Source organism: Sinocyclocheilus rhinocerous, unplaced genomic scaffold (assembly GCF_001515625.1).
Source record: "Sinocyclocheilus rhinocerous isolate Xijiao unplaced genomic scaffold, SAMN03320098_v1.1 scaffold547, whole genome shotgun sequence".
NCBI lineage: Eukaryota > Metazoa > Chordata > Actinopteri > Cypriniformes > Cyprinidae > Sinocyclocheilus > Sinocyclocheilus rhinocerous.
The window spans coordinates 333,087-357,675 of record NW_015662974.1 but is presented as its reverse complement, the minus strand read 5'-3'; the positions used below and the strand labels follow the sequence as shown (position 1 = coordinate 357,675).

Sequence of the window (24,589 nt, the reverse complement as noted above, 5' to 3'; positions counted from 1 at the left end):
AACGTAAAAATCAAGAAACATTGCTAAAATGAAAGTTCTTCATTATTTGCATACTCGTGTAAAGGCCACAGCCACTCCGCAAAAACAACTGGCTCAGAGATACAAACTGGACAAAATTTACAATGTTTATTTTATTAAGAATGGTGTAATTCAGCATTATGGTTAACACTTCAGCATAATTGATTGGTTCTGAAGGATCGTTTTAAAATATATTCAAACTGAGTTATTTTTAATTGCATTAAATATTACTGTTTTTACTGTTGTTTTGATCAAATGTACATGCAGCCTTGGTGAGCATAAAATACTTCTTTCAAAATGTTTTTAAAAATCTTAATTATTCCAAACATTTGAGTGGCAGGCATGCCTTGATGTCTCAAGCAAGTCTAACAGATATGCATAAATGGTGCCAGACTGCCTACAGAAAAAAAAAAACCCATACAAATAAGACACACACACACACTGTTGCTGGCATGTGTTGTATGTCATGGGGGATAACAATAGCATGACTATTGTTAGTGCAGACCACAGCTGAGATGAAGGCCTTTGAAATGAAGAGAGAACTATAAGGTCAGAGGCTTATGAAGGTAATCTAACCATTCCTCCATGGACAAACCGGAAAAATCTAGTTTGCTTGGTAAATATAAATACAACGGGCCCAACCTTTGCATGCTGACATCAAATGAACCCAAACTCAACTGTACTTTCTTGATATGCAAGAACAATCCTCATTGCTTCTCACGTCAAGCAAGTGCGGTTTGAGCTTCAGTTTACCTTATTTGAAGCTCTCTATTTATGTGCGCTGATCAATGTTTATATGCAAATAAAAGCCTAAATTAAATCTGTTCATCATATAAAGCAATTGTGTCTCTTCAGAAGACTTGGATTAAACCACCTGATTCGTATGGATTACTTCTACAATGTCTTTATGGACTTTTTGCAGAATCAGAGTTTTCATTAAAAATATTTTAATTTGTGTTTCGAAGATGAACAAAAGTCTTATGGGTTTGGAACAACATGAGGGTGAGTGAGTAAATGATAACACTCTGGTAACACTCTTTTGTCTCTCATGTGTTACAGGCTTTGGCATTTTCTTCTGAATCACATTCCTGTTTGGGATCTGTCAGTGGTGTTAGAGGTGCTGTCAAGCACTTATTATCTGTATCTGATACGGTTTTATTGCTTGAAGTGGCCCTGCTTTTGGCTTTGTTCAAGACATTAGTGCCTGGTTTCACAGACAGGGAATATTTCACAGACACTTAAGTAATTTTTATAAACGTGCCTTAGAAACAAACATTACTGGTGTGCTTTTTGAGACAAAACAAAGGCACTGATGTATTTTAAGATTAGTCAGTGCAAGTTTCTTTCAGTTGAAACAGCTCAGACTTACATTTTAGTCTAGGACTAGGCTTAAGCCTTGTCTGTGAAACCGGGGGGTTGTGCCTTGCAGGCCTTAGTCATTAACATAAACATCAGTGCAAATTTGACTCATTGGTAGTGCTAAAAGGTTGAGACGGACCACAAAATTGGTCAGACTGAAGCTCCAAGCCTCCTCTATCTCTGTGCCAATTTTCCCAACTTCTTACCAAATGGTTAGAAAGTTATTAGTGTAAACATCACTGCATATTCTGCCCACTGGAGGCAATAGAGAGTCTGAAAGACAGACCACAAAACTGGTCAGATTGAAGTTCCAAACCTCCTCTACCTCTGTGCAAGTTTTCCCAACTTCTTACCAAATGGTTTGAAAGATATTAGCATAAACATCAGTGCAACTTTGACCCACTGGTGGCGCTAAAAGTTTTGAAAGTCCAACCGCAAATTTGGCCAGATTGAAGCTCCAAACCTCCTCTATCTCTGTGCCAGTTATCACAACTATTTACCAAGCTGTTTGAAAGTTATTAGTGTAAACATAAGTTAATGTTTGACCCATTGGTGGCGCTAGAAGGTTTGAAAAATCTGAACCCAAACTCTGCCAGATTGAAGTTTCAACCCTCTTTTATCTCTGTTCCAATTTTCACAACTTTTCACCAAGCAGTTCTAAAGCTATATAGCGTAAACCTATTTGACCCATTGGTGGCGCTAGAGGGTTTAATCGATCAACCTCAAAATTGGTCAGATTGAAGCTCCAGCCCTCCTCTATTTCTTTACCAGCTATTTAGAAAAACTTGTCTATGAGCAGTGACTTTTATTCAAGTAGAAGAAGAAGAAAAAATTACGGAAAGTTTTTAAATGTCTTTAAAACCTTTTCCTACATTTCCTTCTGAAGGACTCAGGCAGCTCTTTTTAAATGTACATATATAAGGTTTGGCCTTTACTATTAATAAAGTTCTAGTAATTTCGTTGACTTGATTCAAACTGTAGGCACTTCATGCAGTTTTTCCAAGATGAAAATGAGATCGTTTCTGTTTAAGCTAGTTTAGTGGACATGTTCAATATCACAGGTTTAGTTCATCATATAGCATATATAGTCCTATATTTTTTTCTGTAACGTTTTGTTTGAAAACGGTGTTGTATAGGCTACTATCATTCCTTAAATAAACGCCACTGGGTTATTATGTAAAACCCAAAATCATTCATACTTTTTATACTGTATATGACAACCGTATAAACTAACACCAGTGTGTATAATGCGTAGAGTTACGTTAAGTACAGAACTGCAGCGTAAAATGCGCCGATACTCCTGTGCACTACGGCTATATTTAACGGCCCCTGTCGCCATAAAAGGTCGTGAGAGTCGCTTGGACATTCCTGCCATCGCCAATATTATTTTTGTTGTGTGGACAGCAGCTCCCGTTCACAGCGCCGCGCCAGTTTGCGTCTTTGCTTGGATTTGGATCTTGGTTGGGCTCCTGACGCGCTGCTCTGCGGTCCGGCTCCGAGCTGTTTGCAGACCTTTGGCAAGGTGAGATGATCCGCTGCATTAAGTTTGTCAGCTGAAACAGAGGATGTTTTATGAATCTTAATTGATACTAAATCCGAAGGGAAGACTGAGGTTGGTGGTCAAAAAAAACAAACAAAAAAAAAAGATTGAAAATAGATTTATTTAACACGCTGACTTTTTGTGGGGTATGTTGTCGCATTGCATGGGCTGGCAATGGAAACATGATGCATTCTGACACTGATACTGGAAATATAAAAAAAGTTTTAAAAAGTCATATGCATTTAGAATAAGGTAGCCTATATTTAGCAATGCTATTTAAACAATAATGAAACAGCAAAACATGCAAGCATCAACCATAATTTTGGACAATGGAATTGAATATAATCAATGAATTGTGTTAAACTGCAACATATAAATTCCTGACATTAAAAATACCATGAGAACGGCTTAACTTTGCAGTCATTATTAAAAATACATATTTTTTTTAACTCATAATGCATGAAAAAGCTGTTTAAAATTCTTTTTGGTGCAGAAATGATTTAAGTCTAAACTTTGTATATATATATATATATATATCTAAAAGTACTGTCTAAGATATCAGTAAGATCTTACTGCTGTCAAAAAAAAAAAAAAAAACATCCTAGAAAGTTTTGTTTTTTTAATTAAACAAGGTTAATGGCATGTCAACAGAAATTCAAAGCAACAGTGCAAATTGCTAACAAACAAGAAATGCACCAAATATTTTCAGACTAATTTGAAAATTGACTGTGAAGTTAAAGCACTGATCAGTCTTGCCTGTGAAATTATTCCTTACAAATCACTGGGGGTAATACTCATATGTAATGTGTTGATAGAAAGTTTTGAATCTTCTGACTAAAAGAGCTTGAGAACTGAAGACAGTATCTGAGCTAAAGAGGACACAATGTCGGGATCGATACCGTTCTACCAGAAACACCACCGCCATTATGATCGCGGCTACCGTAGCCGAGAGACGGAGTCTGCTATCAGCCAATACCAGCAGAGCTCTAATACTTACTCTTCACATAGCAGCAAAAGCACCAAGGGGTAAGAGAGCATGGAGAGATCTGTCACTTCAGAAGTAAATCCTGCAGTCCCATAACCTGAACCCATTCCAGCAGCCAGCTCTTCCTTATAATACACTTACTGTATCCTTCACCCGAACACAAAAATTACCCACTACTGTCGCCCCTCCTGCTTTGTGTAATCCATATCTCCCACTCAACCTAAAACATCCTTAAAACATGCAGTTTATAGCTGTTTTCTGCATGCAGTGTGCTTGTTGCTGACACTTATAATTTCTTTGGTTGACAGGTCACGTTCACTTTATGATATGTGGGTATGGTATATTGGCTTTACCTTTGGTATATTGGTGTTTTTGATAGTGTTAATAGTGTCATTGGAGTTGGTTCTGCTATCTAGAGGACTTTTAGTTGAGTTTAAACGACGGACAGTCACACATTTACAGTATCTAAGACTTAAGTTTGGTTCCTAGATTCGAAACTTGCTGTGAATCTTTTTAGGCCTTTCTGCGGTTTGGATTTGTGCCTGTATTTTGCTTGATGTGCTCCCTCTGGTCACGTGACTGTTGGCTCGTTTTTGTCTCGGCTGTTGCTTACTGGGTCACTCTGAATGTCAGAGCGTAAGGTTATCTTGTGTGTCTTGTAACGGGACTAATGTAACTGTAGCTTCAAGAATCTTACAACAGCTTGCACAAACTGAAATCTTTCAATGCTCAGTCATGATTTTATTGGTTTCTTCATCACTTGGTTTCATGTCGTAATATAAATAGCATTCATAACATAACTTGCCACTTCATTTGGTGTTCTTGACGTCATGGTGTATTTATAGTGTGTACAGAAGGAGATGTTGTTATGTGTGTCACATGCATTATGCATTTACTTTTCTGAGTTACTGTATGTATGTGTGTGGGATTTAGGGATTTAGAGAGACCAAATGCTTAAAGTGTATTTGATTAGATGTATATAGCACAATGAAAACGGCCTTAATAACAGATACTCATATGCAGAGTTTCACATTTTTTAATCTACAAACAGACACAAGGCGCCTACAGGCTCCCAATGCATGATTTTTATTTTATGAAAAAGTGTTTTTCACTTAAATTACTTAAAAACTTAAATTACTTCTATTCAAATGATAAATAATAATAGTTTACCTGATGCAAACTGTCTTCTTTTCAGAGTTGCACAGATGTACACTATCTTCTTTTCCTATAGTTTTGCAGTCGAATATCCATATTGTTCAGTTAGCCTAAAATTTAGCACCTCCACATGCAAAGCATGAACAGAACGAGACATGTGAACAATTTTTGTGAGAGAACTGTAATGTAAAAATATGACCATCCTGGGTTTTATTATAGGTTCAGAAATTCATTTGGTTTTTATTGAATAATTCTACCAAATAAAATAAAAAGAAAAGATAAATAAATGAAGAAAATAGATGAATGATCAAGTTTATCAAGTTTATTTAGTTAGTTTAACTCTATTCTAGACTGTAATCTTCCAAATTTGAGAATCGGAGCAAGTTTTAAAGTTTGTATATTAGCAAAGTTTCTCAGACTGCTCCTTGGGATGAATTGTTTGTTATATTTCTAATTTGTAAGTCACTTTGGATAAAAGTGCCTGCTGAATGGATAAATGTAAATGTAAGATAGCTTGTTATTGACCACTTGTTTTCCAAATCCACCAGACATTCCTCCATCCCAATGGCCATTCATTCAGGGGACGATATGTCCTCTTTTTTTGCCTAAAATGTCCTAGTTTTGTCTTTGCATTCCTACTGATCCTCTCTACAGTCCTTGTACATTATATGTACGCATATTTGAATTGCTTTGTCCGTTCTCTGTAGATCCCACCTTCTCGCATGCCACGATTGGCTAATTATGTAGAACGCATGCATGCTATTGGTCAAACTACTCTCCAGTCATTACCTTCGGCAAGTATGAAAACAATAGGAAAACATGCAAAGCCAAAACCCAGACATTTTAGAAAGCCCCAGCCAGGACATGTCCAGGAAAAAGAGGACGTATGCATTTGTTTTCAGCCTGAACAGATCCCTCTTTTATGAGCTGCTGTGCTGTACAGGATTTAAGCAGGATGGCAGGTTGGCTCTTAGGTTTCTGTTTCGGCCCCATTAATCACGTTATCCAATGATATATGTGCTCCCAAATGTCTTTGCTAAATTTGGCAAACTGAAAGCTTTTCCATGCTAGGGGAATACAGTTTTTGTCCAATCCCGGTCTTAGTTTTGGATCACTTTATCTGTCCGAAGTGCCCCCACCATCTCTCTCCTGAACTCTTGAATATCTATTTATACACACACTCGTGAGAGGCATGAGGAAGATAGTGATATGTGAAGGGTATATGAAGGGTATAAGTCGTCTGAAGGCATGAGTGTAATGGCAGATTAGAAGCAGAGGAATTGGGATGTAAACACACTATATAAATCTGAACAGTATAATCCAAAGAGCAGAACAAATGTAGTAGGGAAACCAGGCTCAGATTTACATTCTTATGGAAAACAAGACTTGACAGACAGCTGAGGATAACCCAGTGTTTAAATACTCAAAAGATACATGAACAAATGAGCAGCAGGTGTGCTGACTGGAGCGAGTCAGTACTCAGGTGATTGGGACATCTGGTGGTGAACGTCACGTATTGCTTTGGGTGTTACAATGGATGTGCTTTTTCATTTATGAGCACTTATTTGTGTTTGCTATTACTCAGAAAAGAATGCACACGGGTCAGAAATTAAGCTTAGAATTTCATTTAGCAGATTCAATCAAACTTACAAATGAGGAATATCATAGCACAACAAATTCAATTTAATATTGTACTTGTCATACTGAGACCACTTTTTAACAAAAAAAGTTAAGTTCTGCCCTAAGTTCATTTTCACATTGAATATCATGTTGAATATCTATTAACCCTTGAGAAAACAAGTACACTCTAGCATACTTGTAAAAACAGCACTTACTAAGGAAATAATATACACAGAAAAAAAGAAAAAAAAAATATATATATATATACACATACAGGTTTTACCTGTATTTTAAATTTAGAATTTTTTACTTAATTGCATTGTGTTTTAGGGTTAACGGAAATGTCCATAAAATTAATGGATAATGTCTTGGCAGAAAGTTACCAGTACATCTTCCTTTATTTAATTTAAAAGAAAATACTTAAGTGTGAACTGAATGTAATGTTTTTTGGAGACTTAAACGCATGTTAATTCCAATCAAATGAAAATATAAAGTTAAAATTCAAATGCAATTCGAATATTAAATGGAATTAGCTGAACTTTAGAGTGCTTTTTGACCGTTATATATTTCTTTATATTTACCTTCATAATTCTATTGTCTTTGAAATATGGTTAAAGTACCGCTGAATGTACTGACAAGCATTCATGATAAACTAAAATATACTTTAATGCCATTTCTATTGAAACTTGTATGTTGTGTATTTAAATTTATTTGTAATTACACATTTTGTAATGATGAAGTTGCAATTTATTTCATTTAAAATATATTAATCTTAAAAGTAATATCAAATAACACACTACAGTTAAAATTATAATTAAGTACTTTACATGTGCTTTAGTATTTTAGTCAACACATCAAAATAAGTGTACTTCTTTAAAGCACAAAAGGTTATTAAAACAAAAATGTGAATAATGTACAGCTTTTAATTTGGCATTATTACAAAGTGCACTTTTTCAGAGTGTTCTTAAGCATGTTAATGAACAAACTCATAAGAGTATCTCTTTAAGTCATGGGGAGCAGGACACACACGAAACATGGAACAGAGTCTGACAACAAGAGCACTTCCAATACAATTAAGTGCACTTCTTTTCCACAAAGGTTGAATATCCTGTAACTGTATCTTGGAATATTTCACATTGTTGAAGTAAAATGGGCCACAAATGCTGTTTAATGTGGAATTGTTTAGTAGGGAGTAGAAAAGTGGAAGAATTCTACAGATGTTTCTTGGAGATTAGACCACTAAAAAGCATCCCTCAATTGAAAGACAGTCAATGTGAAAGTTCATAGACTTATAATACTAAGTGTAGATTGGAGGGTGTAGATTCTACTGCTTTATACTTTTGACCATTGATGAAGCTTTTATTGGTGGTTTATTGTATTTCAGGATCACTGAGGTGTTTAACCTCCTTCCCACTCACTCCCTTAACCTTATTCAATCTTAGACGTTTTTCAACCTAACATCCTTTCTTCACAACTCCACACCCCTTTTAAAACTCATAATAGCGTGTGAAAGAAGTGCTGGATACTCACACACATGTGTGTATGTTGCGATTTCTGCACCATTGCAGCATCAGAGCTGCCACATACACGGCTCTAGATGAGCCCAGGCTGAGTCCTCTGCCCAAGAGAGTCAAACCAACCTATATGGCCATGGACAAGGAGAACCAGATCATTGGTTATGTGGTGCCCATCTTCAGGGGCAGGTAAAGAAACAATCTGGGATTTGTTTGTGTTGGAACAAACACATGCAGCTGCTCCATACGTCATGATTTCTATTGTTAGCATGTGTTTGGTATTATCAAGCACTTCAATAATATGCTATTTATAGCCCTACACGCACAAAGTTTTAAAAAAGGCTGCACATACTGTAGGACTTTATGGCCATATCCCATTGAAGAAATGATTTAGCATTGTTCTTTAACCCTTGTGAAAAAGAAGTACACTTTAGCATACTTTTAAAAAAGTACTGAAATTATATTCTTATATATTATAATTATATATTGTTTTTGGACACTTAATTACATAATAATTGCAACTAAATGAAAATGTATTATATTTTAAATTTATATTAAATGCAATTAACTGAACTTGAGTGATTTTTGACCCACTTAAGTATAGGACTTAAGTGCATTTTTTATATGTAATAATTAATTAGAATGTCTTTAAAATATGATTAAAGTGTATTTATGCTGAACTAAAATACACTTTAATGTCATTTCAATTTAAACTTGTAAGTCATATATTTAAATATGTGTAATTACACATTTGTAATGATAAATATGCGATTTGATACAAGATATTAATTTTAAATGTAATATCGAACAATTAACTACTCTTAAAATTATAATCAAGTATTTTACATGTGCTTTAGTATGTTAGTCAACGCATCAAAATAAGTGTACTTCTTTAAAGCACAAGAAAAGAGTATTAAAACATAAAAAATGTCCTTTAAAGTAAAACCTTTAATTTGGCATTATTACAAAGTGCACTTTTTAAAAGTCTACTTAAGTGTGTTAAGAAACATAAATTCTTACATGTGATTTAGTATGTTAGTCAACACATCGAAATAAGTGTACTTTAAAAAAAGATTATTAAAACATGATGTAAAATACTTTAAAATAAAACTTAAGTGCCCTTTTATTTCATTAATATTATGCTATCTGCAAGTACCACTTTTTAAAAAAAACATACTTTTAAGATTTGAAGTACACTACAAGTGCACATTTAGTACAATTAAGCACACTTCTTTTTCACAAGGGAAAACCTTTGATGGGAACTATAATTTAACATTGAGAACCCTTTTAATCTATAAAGAAACTTTGAGCTCACTCAGGAATACTATACAGCCAGAATGGCTTTTGGTAAGAAAATTTGCTGCAATAAAGCGATAGTTTACCCAAAAAATGACAATTCTGCCATAATTTACTCACCCTCAAGTTGTTCAAAACCTGTATGAGTTTCTTTCTTCTGCTGAACACAAAAGAAGATATTTTGAAGAATGTTGGTGACCAAATATTTGACGGTAGCCAATGACTTCCATAGTATTTTTTCCATACTGGGAAAAAATACAACTGTTTGGTTACCAAAATTCTTCAAAATATCTCCTTTTGTGTTTGAGGATGAGTAAATGATGACAGAACTTTCATTTTTGGTAAACCCTCCCTTTAAGGGTGGATGTGAGGTTGCCATAGCAAGGTGTTGGAAGTTCTCTTAAAGAACACAGATGTGACGTGGCTTTCTGTTTTGTTTTGTTTTCATAACCATTGTGTATATATAATGTGACAAAATGTATGTTGTATTGTGCTGCACTGCTTTGTTTAATTCGAGAGACGTGTGAATGTGATGCTACATAATTCCCCCCTCAGTCATGAGTTTCAAAGCGGCCTATCAGACACTGAGGAAGCGCGCGCTAAAGAGAGCGCTGGCTATCTGGCACGTCGTGACCTCTTCGCTAGCGGCGTGGAGTCGGAGCGCATCGAACACAAGTCCCACAGAACCGTCATGAGGGAGTCAGCAGAGCGCATCTCGCTTAGCAAGAGGGTCAGTGGAGATCCTAGTCCCTCAACACATAACTCACTACTGCTGTTGTGGTTAGAGATTAAATATACATTTCTCTTCATAACAGTTCTTAATGAATGGCTATTTGTCAAGTAACACTTCTCACTTAAATTTACATTATAAGAACTACAAACTGTTGGACTGAGCTGCAATACGGCTCTGAGTGCTCTTTTGCTTTATTACACTTGTGAAAAAGAAGCACATACTTTTAAAAATAGTACTTACTATGTAAATAATATACTATGAAATAATATACTTAAGTGCGAACTGAATTAAATACTTTCCTACAATTAGCTGCATTTTATTTGCAATTAAATTATTATTTTTTTTATTTAACTTTGATTTTAAGTTTAAGAGCATATTTAATAGAAATAGTTGAATGCTAGAGTGCTTTTTGACCCATTTACATAGGACTTAAGTACGTCTTTTATTAACAAGCTTTTATGGTAACTAAATTATACTTTAATGTAATTTCTGTTGAAACTTGTATGTCATATTTAAGTATATTTGTATTTACACATTTGTAATGATAACGTTGCAATGTATTATATTTAAAATATTTTAACTTTAAATGTAATATCAAATAACACACTACAGTTAAAATTGTAATCAAGTACTTGACGTGCTTTAGTACGTTAGTCAACACATCAAAATAAGTGTACTTCTTTAAAGCAGAACAAAAGATTCAAACAATGATTTAAAATATACTTTAAAGTACAATTTTTAATTTGACATTATTAGTCACTTTTTAAAAGAGTACTTAAGTGTGTTCAGAAACAGTCATGAAAGTTTCTCTTAATTCACTTGTGTTTTATTTCATTAATATTATATTATCTGCAAATACCATTTTCTAAAAATATTCTTTTAAGATTTGAAGCACAGTACAAGTGCGCATTCAGTACAATTAAGTGCACTTCTTTTTCACAAGGGTAGAAAAGCATCTCTATTTGAACAATCGCCTAACCCTGTGTATTAATCTTCAGCGTATAACTCAATTGACTCCAATGGTAACTCAAATTGTACATCTGATGGATAACAAAACAGTCAAAAACATCCCATTTAAATGTAAATAGACACTCATTTTATTCAGAAATTGTAGATTATTTTTAGTAGTGCAGCAACATTTTATGATTTAAGCTTTTATTTAAAAAACTCATATATTTGCAAACTGATTTGGCCCATGGGTTACACTTTATTTTAAGGTGCCCTTGTTACTGTGTAATTATACAGTACTGAGTAATATTAATTAACTACATGTACTTACTATATGGTTAGTGTTAAGATTAGGGTTAGGGTTTGTCTTAGGGTTACTTGCATAATTTATTGTTATTACAATAGTAAGTACATGTACAGTAACGTGTAACAAGGATACCTTAAAATAAAGTGCTACCAGCCCATGTTACTAAACACAAAGGTAAAAATACACACTCAATTAACAAATGAGTTTTATTGTTTCAAGTAATTTACTATTTGAAGATGGGAATTTTATTGTTTGAACTAATTGTGCAACAGAAGATGCATTTGAGTTTGCTTTGATTGGAGGCTTTGAGGAACACTATTAAACTCATGCATACTGTATGTTCCCTATTTTTAGATAGAAAAAGATCAAGAAAGTATCACGACACAAACTTTATTTAGTTCTGATCCTGGGGCCAACAAACCGTGCCACCGTGGTGCCGGATTTCAAGGGTTGTAATGTTTTATGTGGTTGTGTGGTGTGTTAATCTGTGGTGTGTGTTAAAGCGACTATGAAACTACTGTTGTCGACAAGTGATGTGCTGATCATCGCTGAGGGAATCCTCAAGGAGATTATATTCACACTGACACGACTGGACAAATAAAACCAATGATTCTGTTGAACAGCCTGAGTCTCAATGGACACATTATAAATGCTTAATGCATTTCGTGCAAATATTTTGTGAATCTGTTATAAATAGAAGATGCAAATGGAAGAATCACATTCATGTTTACCATGCATTACTGTAATTGCTCTGGGTGGATTTTCTCTTTGTAAACAATCATCTTTTGGTAAGTCACCATAACATTCTTTGTCAAAAAGAAGTGCACTTAATTGTATATAAAAATATATAGGTATATAAATATTTAATTATATAAAAAACTAACTGCAGATAATATTAATGAAATAAAGGTCAACTAAGTGACTTAAAGAGACACTTTCATCACTGTTTCTTAACACACTTAAGTACACTTTTAAAAAGTGCACTTTTAATAATGTAAAATTAAATGTTTCCAAAATTAAGTACACTTATTTTGATGTGTTGACTAACAAAAGTCACTTTTATGTGTATCATGTAAAGTACTTAATTATAATTTTAATTTTAACTGTAGTGTATTATTTAATATTACATTTAAAGTTAATATATTTAAATGTACTAAACTGCAAATGAATCATTACAAATGTATAATTACAAATGTATTTAAATACATGACATAGAAGTTTCAATAGAAATTACATTAATATTTGAGTTTACCATAAATGCTTGTCAGTACATTCATCAGTACTTTAACCTTATTTCAAAGACAATAGAAGTAGTTACTTATAAATCAAATTTCATATAAAATGTACACTTAAGTCCTACTTAAGTGAGTTAAAAACACTCTAAAGTTCAGCTAACTGCATTTAGTATAAATTTAACCTATAATACATTTTCATTTAATTGCAATTAACATGCAATTAAGTGTCCGAAAACATTACATTCAGTTCACACTTAAGTATATTCTTTTCAAGTATATTATTTCCATAATAAATGCTCTTTTTAAAAGTGATGATAAAGTGCACTTCTTTTTCACAAGGGATATTTATGACAGGAGCTGAAATTTTTAACTTTGCACGAACAAGGTTAGTAACATGTATGATGTTTGATTCTTGTGGTTATATTTTTAGAACAGTATATTTTTTAGAACGGTATATTTTAATATTCAATTCATTGCAATGCCCTGCTTTTTAGATTTCCATTGTAAGTGAATTAGCCTGAGTCTCAATGGACACATTATAAATGCTTAATGCATTTCGTGCAAATATTTTGTGAATCTGTTATAAATAGAAGATGCAAATGGAAGAATCACATTCATGTTTACCATGCATTACTGTAATTGCTCTGGGTGGATTTTCTCTTTGTAAACAATCATCTTTTGGTAAGTCACCATAACATTCTTTGTCAAAAAGAAGTGCACTTAATTGTATATAAAAATATATAGGTATATAAATATTTAATTATATAAAAAACTAACTGCAGATAATATTAATGAAATAAAGGTCAACTAAGTGACTTAAAGAGACACTTTCATCACTGTTTCTTAACACACTTAAGTACACTTTTAAAAAGTGCACTTTTAATAATGTAAAATTAAATGTTTCCAAAATTAAGTACACTTATTTTGATGTGTTGACTAACAAAAGTCACTTTTATGTGTATCATGTAAAGTACTTGATTATAATTTTAATTTTAACTGTAGTGTATTATTTAATATTACATTTAAAGTTAATATATTTAAATGTACTAAACTGCAAATGAATCATTACAAATGTATAATTACAAATGTATTTAAATACATGACATAGAAGTTTCAATAGAAATTACATTAATATTTGAGTTTACCATAAATGCTTGTCAGTACATTCATCAGTACTTTAACCTTATTTCAAAGACAATAGAAGTAGTTACTTATAAATCAAATTTCATATAAAATGTACACTTAAGTCCTACTTAAGTGAGTTAAAAACACTCTAAAGTTCAGCTAACTGCATTTAGTATAAATTTAACCTATAATACATTTTCATTTAATTGCAATTAACATGCAATTAAGTGTCCGAAAACATTACATTCAGTTCACACTTAAGTATATTCTTTTCAAGTATATTATTTCCATAATAAATGCTCTTTTTAAAAGTGATGATAAAGTGCACTTCTTTTTCACAAGGGATATTTATGACAGGAGCTGAAATTTTTAACTTTGCACGAACAAGGTTAGTAACATGTATGATGTTTGATTCTTGTGGTTATATTTTTAGAACAGTATATTTTTTAGAACGGTATATTTTAATATTCATTTCATTGCAATGCCCTGCTTTTTAGATTTCCATTGTAAGTGAATTGCTGTATACTGTTTTTTTGTTTTTGTTTTTACAAATCAAGGGATTAGTCAAAATATTCTGATGCAGTTTGTATCTTGACATAGTAATTGCGTTTGCTCATAAATGCATAACTTTTTTTTCCCTGCATGTTCATAATGCATTTATGACCAAAGAATGTTGCCACTTTCTGAACACTATATGAATGGCTGCATGTCCTCAGATATATGAGAACGAAGAGTACCATAAGCATCTGAACGAGGACAGCCTGATGCACACACCGGAGTTTGTGATCAAGCCACGATCCCACACTGTTTGGGAGAAACAGTGTGTGCGACTGCACTGTACCATCTCAGGATGTCCTGAACCACGCGTTGTTTGGTGAGTTCACACACACAAACACACATGCACATACTTACACAACACATGCACATGTGTACACAAACACACATGCTTAGAGATGTACAGTATACGACTAATGATGGTAGCATTACGTAAAGATTATAATGTGATAAGCAGTGTTATTTTAGTATGATTGAGATACCTATCGATACTTCACTTGTACTGCGTCTGCTAAGACACTATGGGGGAAAACTCCTTTTTCTCTGATGACTGAAGCCTTTTCAATAACGCAGTGTAACTGCACAGCCATTGGTTCGTGCAGTAAATTAAAAACGAACCAATGGCTCGGCAGCAGAGCTGCATGAGTCTATAGCGACGAAGCTCGCCAGAGCCCGCCAGAATGGGCGGGGCCATCTGGCTATATAGAATAAACTGTTAAAACATTCAGATCACAAGTGTTCATGTTTTTGAACACACCAGATTTAAGAGTGTGACATGAAGGTAAGGCATACATGATATATGCTATACTGCATGAAATGCTTCGAAAGCGAACACAGTGATGTGAGTGACCAGGTATATGATGAAGTGGCATGTGCTGTTGTTGAAAGAAACTTCAGAGGGTGAAGAAAATTGTGATGCTGAGGTGAAAGATGGGACACTTACACAGAGATCACACAGAGATAAATGATTTCTCAGATGTGACATATGGTGGGGGGGCCATCTGGCTATATAAGCGGGCATTTCGCCATAGGATCTCAGATTTCTTCTCCTTCGGTGACGACTTCAAGATCTTTGCTCTACAAGACTCAAAGCCCTTTGCCGTGGAAGAGCCCAGCAGTGGATCAAGACCTCTCTGCTCGTCTGACTCGCCACTCCCCAGCCGCTTTCAGCTCCTGCAGCAGTCACGGTCTCTTCTGGTCCCCTGCCGCCACCATCTTGCCGGCTGAGCCCCCGCATGCCTCACTCTCTCCACATAGAGAGGCTTCCCCCGTCCTCTTCTCTCACCCGGACCAGCATCCCTCTGCGGCTGCGAGCGATCTGGTCTCGTTCGGTGGGAGCGAGTGTGATGCCATGGTCGACAGCATGTCGTTGGCTACTTCTGACGCGGAGGAGCTGCCGGGCTCGTCCTACGACCCCGCCTCCCTGCCGTCTGCAGAGTCCAGCATGGGCATGGGCGCCGAACTTTTCCGCGTCCTGTCTAAAGCTGTGGAGGAGCTGGGTTTAGAGTGGTCTCCACCGGAGGAGCCCACCCGTAGCTGCCTGGATGAGTGGTTCTTGCCGGGGCGCTGTCAGGCCACTTGACAACGGGCTTTACCATTCTTTCCTGAGGTCCATGAAGAGCTGACCAGATCGTGGCGCGCCCCCTACTCGGCCCGCCTACGTGCCTCCTCTTCATCCGACCTCACGTCTGTCGACGGAGCCGAAGAAAAAGGGTACGACAGACTGCCTCCCCATGATGAGTCAGTGGCCACGCATCTCTGCCCGCCCACGGTCATCGGCTGGAAGGCAAAGGCCGCTCACCATCTAAGCCATGTAGGACGAGTTCAGCTCTCACAGCGCCATTCCCCCTCACCCGGGGATGTGAGCGCCTCTTTCAGTGTGATCGTGATGTGAGCGCCCATATCAGTGTCTCCACATGTCACCTCCCTACGGGAAGGATGTGGCCTCTGTAGCACCCTTCTCTGGAAGGCTCACTTCCCCATCGTTACTGCCAAGCTGTAACAACAAATAAGCAATCTTTCATTGAAGGTCGAAATCCGTTCTGTTAAGAAATTTCTGTGGTGAAAGGAACAGCGACTTGGCTATCATGTCAGTTAAACTTTATTTTATTTCGAGTAAGAAAATTATTTTGAAATCAAAATTGCCTCCATTCAGGGAACGTGTACACAACACCATTTTCAACTAAAAACTGAAACATTTTAATGCGTTTTGGCATTTACATGATAAAGGCATTTTAGGGGCCTGAAAACTTTTCAAAACAGGTTTCAAAGTGCAAGTTTTTGAAAATGATACCGTTATCATCTCCATGTGAAAAAACCCAAATTCGTGAAATAGTGACGTCATGCGCATACATACAGTATTACGTGTTCTTTAGAAAGTAGCATCGCCAACTACTGGCCTAACATGCACAATGCAGCATTTTTAGTCATTTTTACCTGCCATTTCTTTGTTATATTTGTGAAATGCACTAGCAATTTCTGAGTGAAAATGATTTCAGTAGCAGTTTTTTTTTGTGCATTTGTATTTGGATTGAGATGCTGTGGAGGGTAAACTTGGCCTTTTCAGTCAAAAAGCTCTGATGCACTACATTATCCCAAAGTATTTAAATTCGTTCTTCTCTCTTAGGTACAAGAACAATGTTAGTATTGATCCGATGGCCACGCCAGAGAAGTACAAAGTGGAGAGCAGCTACAGCGTCCACTCCCTGGAGATTAACAAGTGAGCGCACATGGACTTCATCCTCTTAAAGCAGATAGAGTGATTTGCAGTGGTCAGGTGTGCAACATGTCTGTCTGTAATTCCAGGTGTGACTTCGATGACACTGCACAGTATCGTGTGTCGGCCATGAACAGCAAGGGCGAGACCTCTGCTTTTGCTTCTGTTGTCGTCAAAAGTAGGTCTGAAATAAATCATCCTAAAATCTTCCTAATGAGAAACACTAAACAGCCGTAATAGCAACGACACTAATGGACAAATAGTCTGGAATAATTAAGATTTTTTTAATGTTTTTGATTAAGTCTCTTCTGCTCACCAAGGCTGCATTTATTTGATCAAAATACAGTGAAAACAGTGTGAAATACTGCAATTTAAAAGAACTGTTTTCTATGTGAATATGTAATAAAATGTAATTTATTTCTGTGATCAAAGCTGAATTTTCAGCATCATTACTCCAGTCTTCAGTGTCACATGATCTTCAGAAATCATTCTAATATGCTGATTTGCTGCTCAAGAAACATTTCTGATTATTATCAATGGTGAAAACAGCTGTGCTGCTGAATATTTTGTGGAAACTAATACACTACCATTCAAAAGTTTGGGGTAAGTGAGATTTTCTTTTTAAAAAACAACTTTTATTCAGCATGAACACAATAAATTTATCAAAAGTGACAGTAAAGACATTTATAATATATTAGTTTCAACACTGATAATAATAAGAACCACTATTAATATCAAATAATATTAAGTGTAAATAATAATTAATAATAATTGAGCAAATCAGCATATTAGAATGATTTCTGAACGATCATAATAATGTATGAATAATGTTTTTGATCAAATAAATGCAGCCTTGGTGAGCAGAAGAGGCTTCATCAACATTAAAAAAATGTGTAATTATTCTAGACTTTTGACCCATAATGTACAGCTTTCACAAAGAAGTCCTGAATTGTAGTCTATTAAAAGTACCAATAAATCAATTTATTTACTACTCAATACAAAATGTATTTTGGTATGTATTTATTGTCCTATTCATCTGTTTTATTAAGATGGGTTTTAAAGATTTTTTAACTTGAAATGTGTAAAAATGACCTGGTATGGATCAAATCCAATGGTTAACACTTTTACTTGGCATCTACATTCATGTTTTTTTGTATTCATTGCCATTACTTATGTCCCACTGATGGTCATAAATATGGCAGATCAGTGGAAAAAGTCATGTGAGTGAAATATATGAATAGTGAGTAAGTCAAATTCTGTTTACAGTTTCATTAGAAGAATGAAAATACGTAGTTTCTGTTATGGAAGGTCACTTGCTAAGTGTTTCAAAAGGGGTCATAAGGGGATCATAAGGAAAACATTGTCCAATTATCTGATAAAACATGAAAAATCTTGACGTTTTGTGTGATATGACATTTAGGATTCAAAGGAGAAATTGATGAGTTTCTGCCATCTCCCAGACTCCGTAAGTATTTCAGTATAAAACCTGGTACTTAATTGCTCTCTTTCACAATTTCTGTATATGTGCTTTGCTGAAGTGTGTGAAGCTGTGAGCATGAGGCTAAAGTTTTTCATGTAAGCTGGCTAATGGCTATTTTGTTTCCGATTCGCTGGTGCAGAAAGCAGAAAGTTCGGCTTCAAAGGTAACCTTGGTGAAGGTTTTTCTATAAAGTTCTTTTAATGTTTCAGTCTCGTCTGGTTTACCTGATCATCTTATATGCATGATCGTCTCTTCTCATTGTTTTCTTCTCTATCTTGATGAATTTGTCTAATATAGATAACATTCAGGATTGCTTTGATAAGTTACATGCAATGTGCTGGATTAGTATCCATTTTTAAATATGGAATTGCTATTATCCCAATATTGCATGTTTGTCTTGAAAAATGAAACATTCAATCGTTCAACATTTAAGCTTTACAATAAGGCCAGTATTACATTACTTGATAGAGTCAGTTTGGAGAATAAAAAAGAACTGTTGAAAAAATCTAACGAAGTATCACAGAAAATAATTCCATCACTTCTCATAACAAAAAACAAACAAAAGCATGTTTACTGTAATGCACTTGCAATGTAAATCTAGAGGCAACTGGACCCTTAAACTTCCATTGTAAAGTGCATTACTGTAAACATTTTTATTTTTGTTTGTTATATGTAAGCTGGAATATTCCTTTAATATTCCTTCATATTCCTTTAAAAATGTAAAAAATATTTCAGACTAGACAAGGCTCGTATGGAAGCTCGTTTCCACCATGGGATAAATAAATGAATAAAAGGTAATTAAGACTTTTTATCTCACAATTCTGAGAAAAAAGAAGTCAGAATGGCAAGATATAAACTCAGAATTCTGACATTTTTCTCACAATTCTGAGTTTTCTTAAAATTTTGACTTTTCTTTAAATTCTGATTTTACATCTCGCAATTCTGACATTTTTCTTGCAATTGCGAGTTTATATCTTGCCATTTCAACTGTTCATCTCACCAAGGCTACATTTATTTGATAAAGAATACAGTAAAAAAAAGTTATCTATTTGTTTTCATAAATTATCTATTTGTTTTCTACTTGAATATATATTTTACATCGCACAATTCTGACATTTTTTATTGCAATTCCGACTTTTTTTTTTACTCAGAATTAAAAAATTTCTGTCGCAAATCCGACTTTTTTTTTTTACTCAGAATTCAAATATTTCTGTCGCAATTCCGACTTTTTTTTTTTACTTGGAATTCAAATTTTTCCGTGTCGCAATTCCGACTTTTTTTTTTTACTCAGAATTAAAATTTTTCCGTGTCGCAATTCCGACTTTTTTTTTTTACTCAGAATTCACATTTTTCTGTCGCAATTCCGACTTTTTTTTTACTCAGAATTCAAATTTTTCCGTGTCGCAATTCCAACTTTTTTTTTTTACTCAGAATGTAAAAAATTTCTGTCGCAATTCCCACTTTTTTTTTTTAACTCAGAATTCACATTTTTCTATGTCGCAATTCCGACTTTTTTTTTTTTTTAATTCAGAATTCTAATTTTTGGGCAATTCTCGCAATTACGAGTTTATATCTCGCAATTATGACTTCTCATCTCAGAATTGCGAAACATGGGCGAAACGATGTGGAAACCAGCTTCCATACTGAGGACATTAGATTTCTTGCAGAAATATCTTGTGTTTATTATTTCCATTTCCAGTTTCTGTGTGTGTATTTGTATTCATCTTCATGGAAGTGTCTCTGTTTTCTATTCTTTGTTTGTCTCAGCATTGTCAATGCAAATGTCTTCCTATAGTCACTAGCATTCACCGCTCTTTTGTTATCTTATTGTGTTTTTTATGAATTTGTTTTCCACCTAAACGATGCCTGCTGTCAGTCTCCTTTCAATACTTGATGGTGTTCATGTGAAAAGTTTCATTGTACATGAACTGTATGTTTCATTATATATACGTGCGCATATGTATGCATCATTTTCCACAAGGTGAATGAATCCTGGAGTCTTACCCATCGATACTGCATTTTCATAAAATAAAGCTGAATTGAATGTGCGTGTGCACTGCAGCACCTTGTCTGGAGTATGGAGTGACATTCGAGACGCACCTCGTGGAGAAGTTTGGTGTGTCTTTTGGACGTGAGGGTGAGACGTTGAGTTTTGGCTGCTCTGTTATCATCTACCCGTCACTGCAGCGCTTCCAGCCTGAGATAGAGTGGTACAGAGATGGTAAGACTGTAATCTCTGATAGCGTCTCTCGCAAAATTGAGCGCTCATCAAATTACTGATATTTGTGCCATTATTTAACGCCCCAAAAAAAGCATGTCTTAAAGCCGACACTAATTTGCGCTGCTCTTGGTAGATTGCGCTGGTCATTATGGAAATGATTTGGTTCTTTAATGTGCGTATTGTAAGTAAATCACACGCAGAATTTTCCCATCAGCGCTTTTATGGAATTGCGCTCTAACGCTAATTTGCCCTGTTTAGTAAATCTGGCCCCAGATATTATTGCTAATATTGGCCAATCCTGATATCAATTTACAATGCATATTTAATCTTTACTTCTTGCAAATTGGTGTATACATTACCAGTCAAAAGTTTGAAATATTTACGATTTTTTAATGTTTTTGAAAGAAAGCTCTTATGTTCACCAAAGCTACATTTCTTTGACAAAGAATACTGTAAAACAGTAATATTGTGAAATACTATTACAATTTAAAATATCTGTTTTCTATGTGAATATATTGTAAAATGTAATTTATTTCTGTGATCAGAGCTGAATTTTTAGCATCATTACTCCAGTCTTCAGTGTCACATGATCTTCAGAAATCATTCTAATATGCTGATTTACTGCTCGATTATTATCAGTTACTATTGGTACTCTTTTTTTAATAGTTAAACACATAAAACATAGAAACAGGATAGCGCCCTCAAGTGACCAGTCCAGGGCACCACAACCAAACACTGTGACAAATAATGGTTCTGATTATTACCAATGTTGAAACAGTTGTGCCACTTCATATTTCTGTGGAAACTGTGAAACATTTTATTTTTCGGGATTCTTTGATGAATAGAAAGTTCAAAAGATTCAAAAGATATTTGAAATATAAATCTTTTAGAATATTATAAAGGTCTTTATTGGCAGTTTACTTTTAAGTTTACTTTAAGTTTACTTTTTTGATCAATTTAATGCATCTTTGATGAATAAAAGTATCATTTTTGTTTTTTTACTTGGTAGTGCAGCACTGTTTCCACAAAAAAATATTAAGCAGCACAGCTGTTTTCAACATTGATAATAATTTAGAAATTTTTCTTAAACACCAAATCAGCATATTAGAATGATTTCTGAAGATAATGTAATGTAAAAGAGTAATGATGCTGAAAATACAGCTTTGATCACAGAAATAAACAGATTTTTAAATAAATTGTTCACATAGAAAATAGTTTTTATAAATTGTAATAATATTTCATAATTTTACTGTTTTTACTGTATTTTTGGTCAAAAATGCAGTCTTGGTGAGCATAGACAAATTGGACATTTTTATATTTAAAAAAATTCATATTTTTATATTTTTATATTAAAATTTTTCAAATCAAATTTTTATGTCGTTCAAAAACATAAAAAACTTTTGACTGTATATTTTACTTTATATACTAAAATGTATTTTCTGCCTAGTGACGCATAATGCATGGATGTATTTATTTGTATTTTAGATAAACTGCTGGTGCCATCAAAATGGGTTCAGATGCACTGGAGCGGCGACAGAGCGACACTCACTCTCTCACACCTCAACAAGGAGGACGAAGGACTCTACACACTTCGCGTCATCACCAAATCTGGCTTTGAGACACATTCAGCGTATGTCTTTGTCAGAGGTGAGGACCAATACACTCAGCTATTTCTAATTGAGCCTGCTGCATTATTACAGGCCAAAATATTCATGCTGGTAATATTGTGACACACTCTTTTGGCTTGTACAGTGTGTGAGATTTGCATGTCTCTGTAAGCCTCCCTTCCCAGCTCATGTTTCTTTCTAAATTTATCATGCTGTGTCTGTGCCGTCATGACATTCAGATGAAGGAGCTGTGAAACTGCCTCGACGAATGAAGTTCTCAACACTCCCCTAGTTAAAATACTGCAATAATACACTTTATAAAACTTCATTTGCATTTAGATTTTAATCAACAACACTGTACCATGCTTTGTGAAAAAGAAGTACACTTTAGCATACTTTTAAAAAGAGTACTTAATTATACACTTGCTATACAAGTAAACAAAAAACTGGTGCAGAAAGTTTTCACGAACAATTACAAAGAATTAAATGCAAAATGAACACCCTCCAATAATCTTTATATACAACTTTGAAAAATCTTTTTTTTTTTTTAGAGTTTTATATATATATATATATATATATATGTATATATATATATATATATGTGTGTGTGTGTATAATGTAAGTGCAAACTGAATGTAATGTTTACAGACATTTAACCGCAAAAGTTAATTACAATTAAATGATAATTTGTAGTAAATGCAGTTAGCTGAACTTTTAAGTGCTTTTATGATCCACTTAAGTAGGACTTATATGTAATTTTAATAATAACTTCTTTGAAATATAGTTAATGTGTAAAAGCAGGTTCAAGCTTATATGGTAATTAAAATATACTTTGTATGTATGTTAGTCTACACATCAAAATAAGTGTGCTCCTTTAAAGCACAACAAAATATTATTAAAACATAATTTAAACAGTAAAACTTAATTTGACATTATTACAAAGTGCACTTTTTAAAAATGTATTTAAGGGTGTAAAGAAACAGCCATGAAAGTGTCTCTCTTTAAGTCACTTAAGTGGCCTTTTATTCCCAGCTCATGTTTCTTTCTAAATTTATCATGCTGTGTCTGTGCCGTCATGACATTCAGATGAAGGAGCTGTGAAACTGCCTCGACGAATGAAGTTCTCAACACTCCCCTAGTTAAAATACTGCAATAATACACTTTATAAAACTTCATTTGCATTTAGATTTTAATCAACAACACTGTACCATGCTTTGTGAAAAAGAAGTACACTTTAGCATACTTTTAAAAAGAGTACTTAATTATACACTTGCTATACAAGTAAACAAAAAACTGGTGCAGAAAGTTTTCACGATCAATTACAAAGAATTAAATGCAAAATTTTTAAGTAGAAAAACTGATATAGTGAACACACTCCAATAATCTTTATATACAACTTTGAAAAATCTTACACATCAAAATAAGTGTGCTCCTTTAAAGCACAACAAAATATTATTAAAACATAATTTAAACAGTAAAACTTAATTTGACATTATTACAAAGTGCACTTTTTAAAAATGTATTTAAGGGTGTAAAGAAACAGCCATGAAAGTGTCTCTCTTTAAGTCACTTAAGTGGCCTTTTATGTCATTAACATTATCTGCAAGTACAGTTTTATAAAAATATGCTTTTAAGATTTGAAGTACACTACAAGTGCACATTTAATACAAATAAGTGCACTACTTTTTCACAAGGGATAGCATGCAGTTGCTTGATGTAAACTAATTGCAATTGCTTAAATTATTATTTCAGACTTTATTTCATTTGTGTGTTTGTTAGATGCTGATGCAGAGGTTGCTGGAGCTCCTGGTGCACCGTTAGATGTTCATAGTCTGGATGCTAATAAAGATTATGTCATCGTTACCTGGAAGCAGCCTGCTGTGGATGGAGGAAGCCCCATTTTGGGATATTTTGTTGACAGGTCACTGCATCTGTATACAAACAACACACAAAATCAAATAAAAAGCTCTAATGAAGATGTTATCCATATAGATTTCTAATGTATAATCGTCCCCTTGGAATTATAAGGTTCTATCTGCATTCCGAGTAGTTCTGAGATATTGAGCTTCAAAGTTTTTTTGCATTCCATTCGACTGTGTAGATAGAACCTTTTTGTTTTTTAAATAAAAAGTCCCAAAATGTACACAACATTAAAAAATCGACCACATAGTGTAA

At 34.3% G+C, this 24,589-nt stretch overlaps 1 protein-coding gene across 1 annotated transcript in view; it reads left to right on the top strand.

The window, feature by feature from the left end:
• Positions 1 to 2,731: 2,731 nt before the first annotated feature.
• Positions 2,732 to 24,589, top strand: part of myom1b (myomesin 1b) — a 50,471-nt gene continuing 28,613 nt past the window's right edge. The window contains exons 1-11 of the mRNA XM_016538921.1: positions 2,732 to 2,899; positions 3,733 to 3,943; positions 8,246 to 8,380; positions 10,043 to 10,217; positions 14,552 to 14,709; positions 17,017 to 17,109; positions 17,196 to 17,284; positions 18,527 to 18,571; positions 20,649 to 20,807; positions 22,293 to 22,454; positions 24,194 to 24,335. Coding sequence (XP_016394407.1) covers positions 3,801 to 3,943; positions 8,246 to 8,380; positions 10,043 to 10,217; positions 14,552 to 14,709; positions 17,017 to 17,109; positions 17,196 to 17,284; positions 18,527 to 18,571; positions 20,649 to 20,807; positions 22,293 to 22,454; positions 24,194 to 24,335 — 1,301 coding nt within the window. The 5' untranslated portion in view covers positions 2,732 to 2,899; positions 3,733 to 3,800. The remainder of the gene's footprint in view (positions 2,900 to 3,732; positions 3,944 to 8,245; positions 8,381 to 10,042; positions 10,218 to 14,551; positions 14,710 to 17,016; positions 17,110 to 17,195; positions 17,285 to 18,526; positions 18,572 to 20,648; positions 20,808 to 22,292; positions 22,455 to 24,193; positions 24,336 to 24,589) is intronic.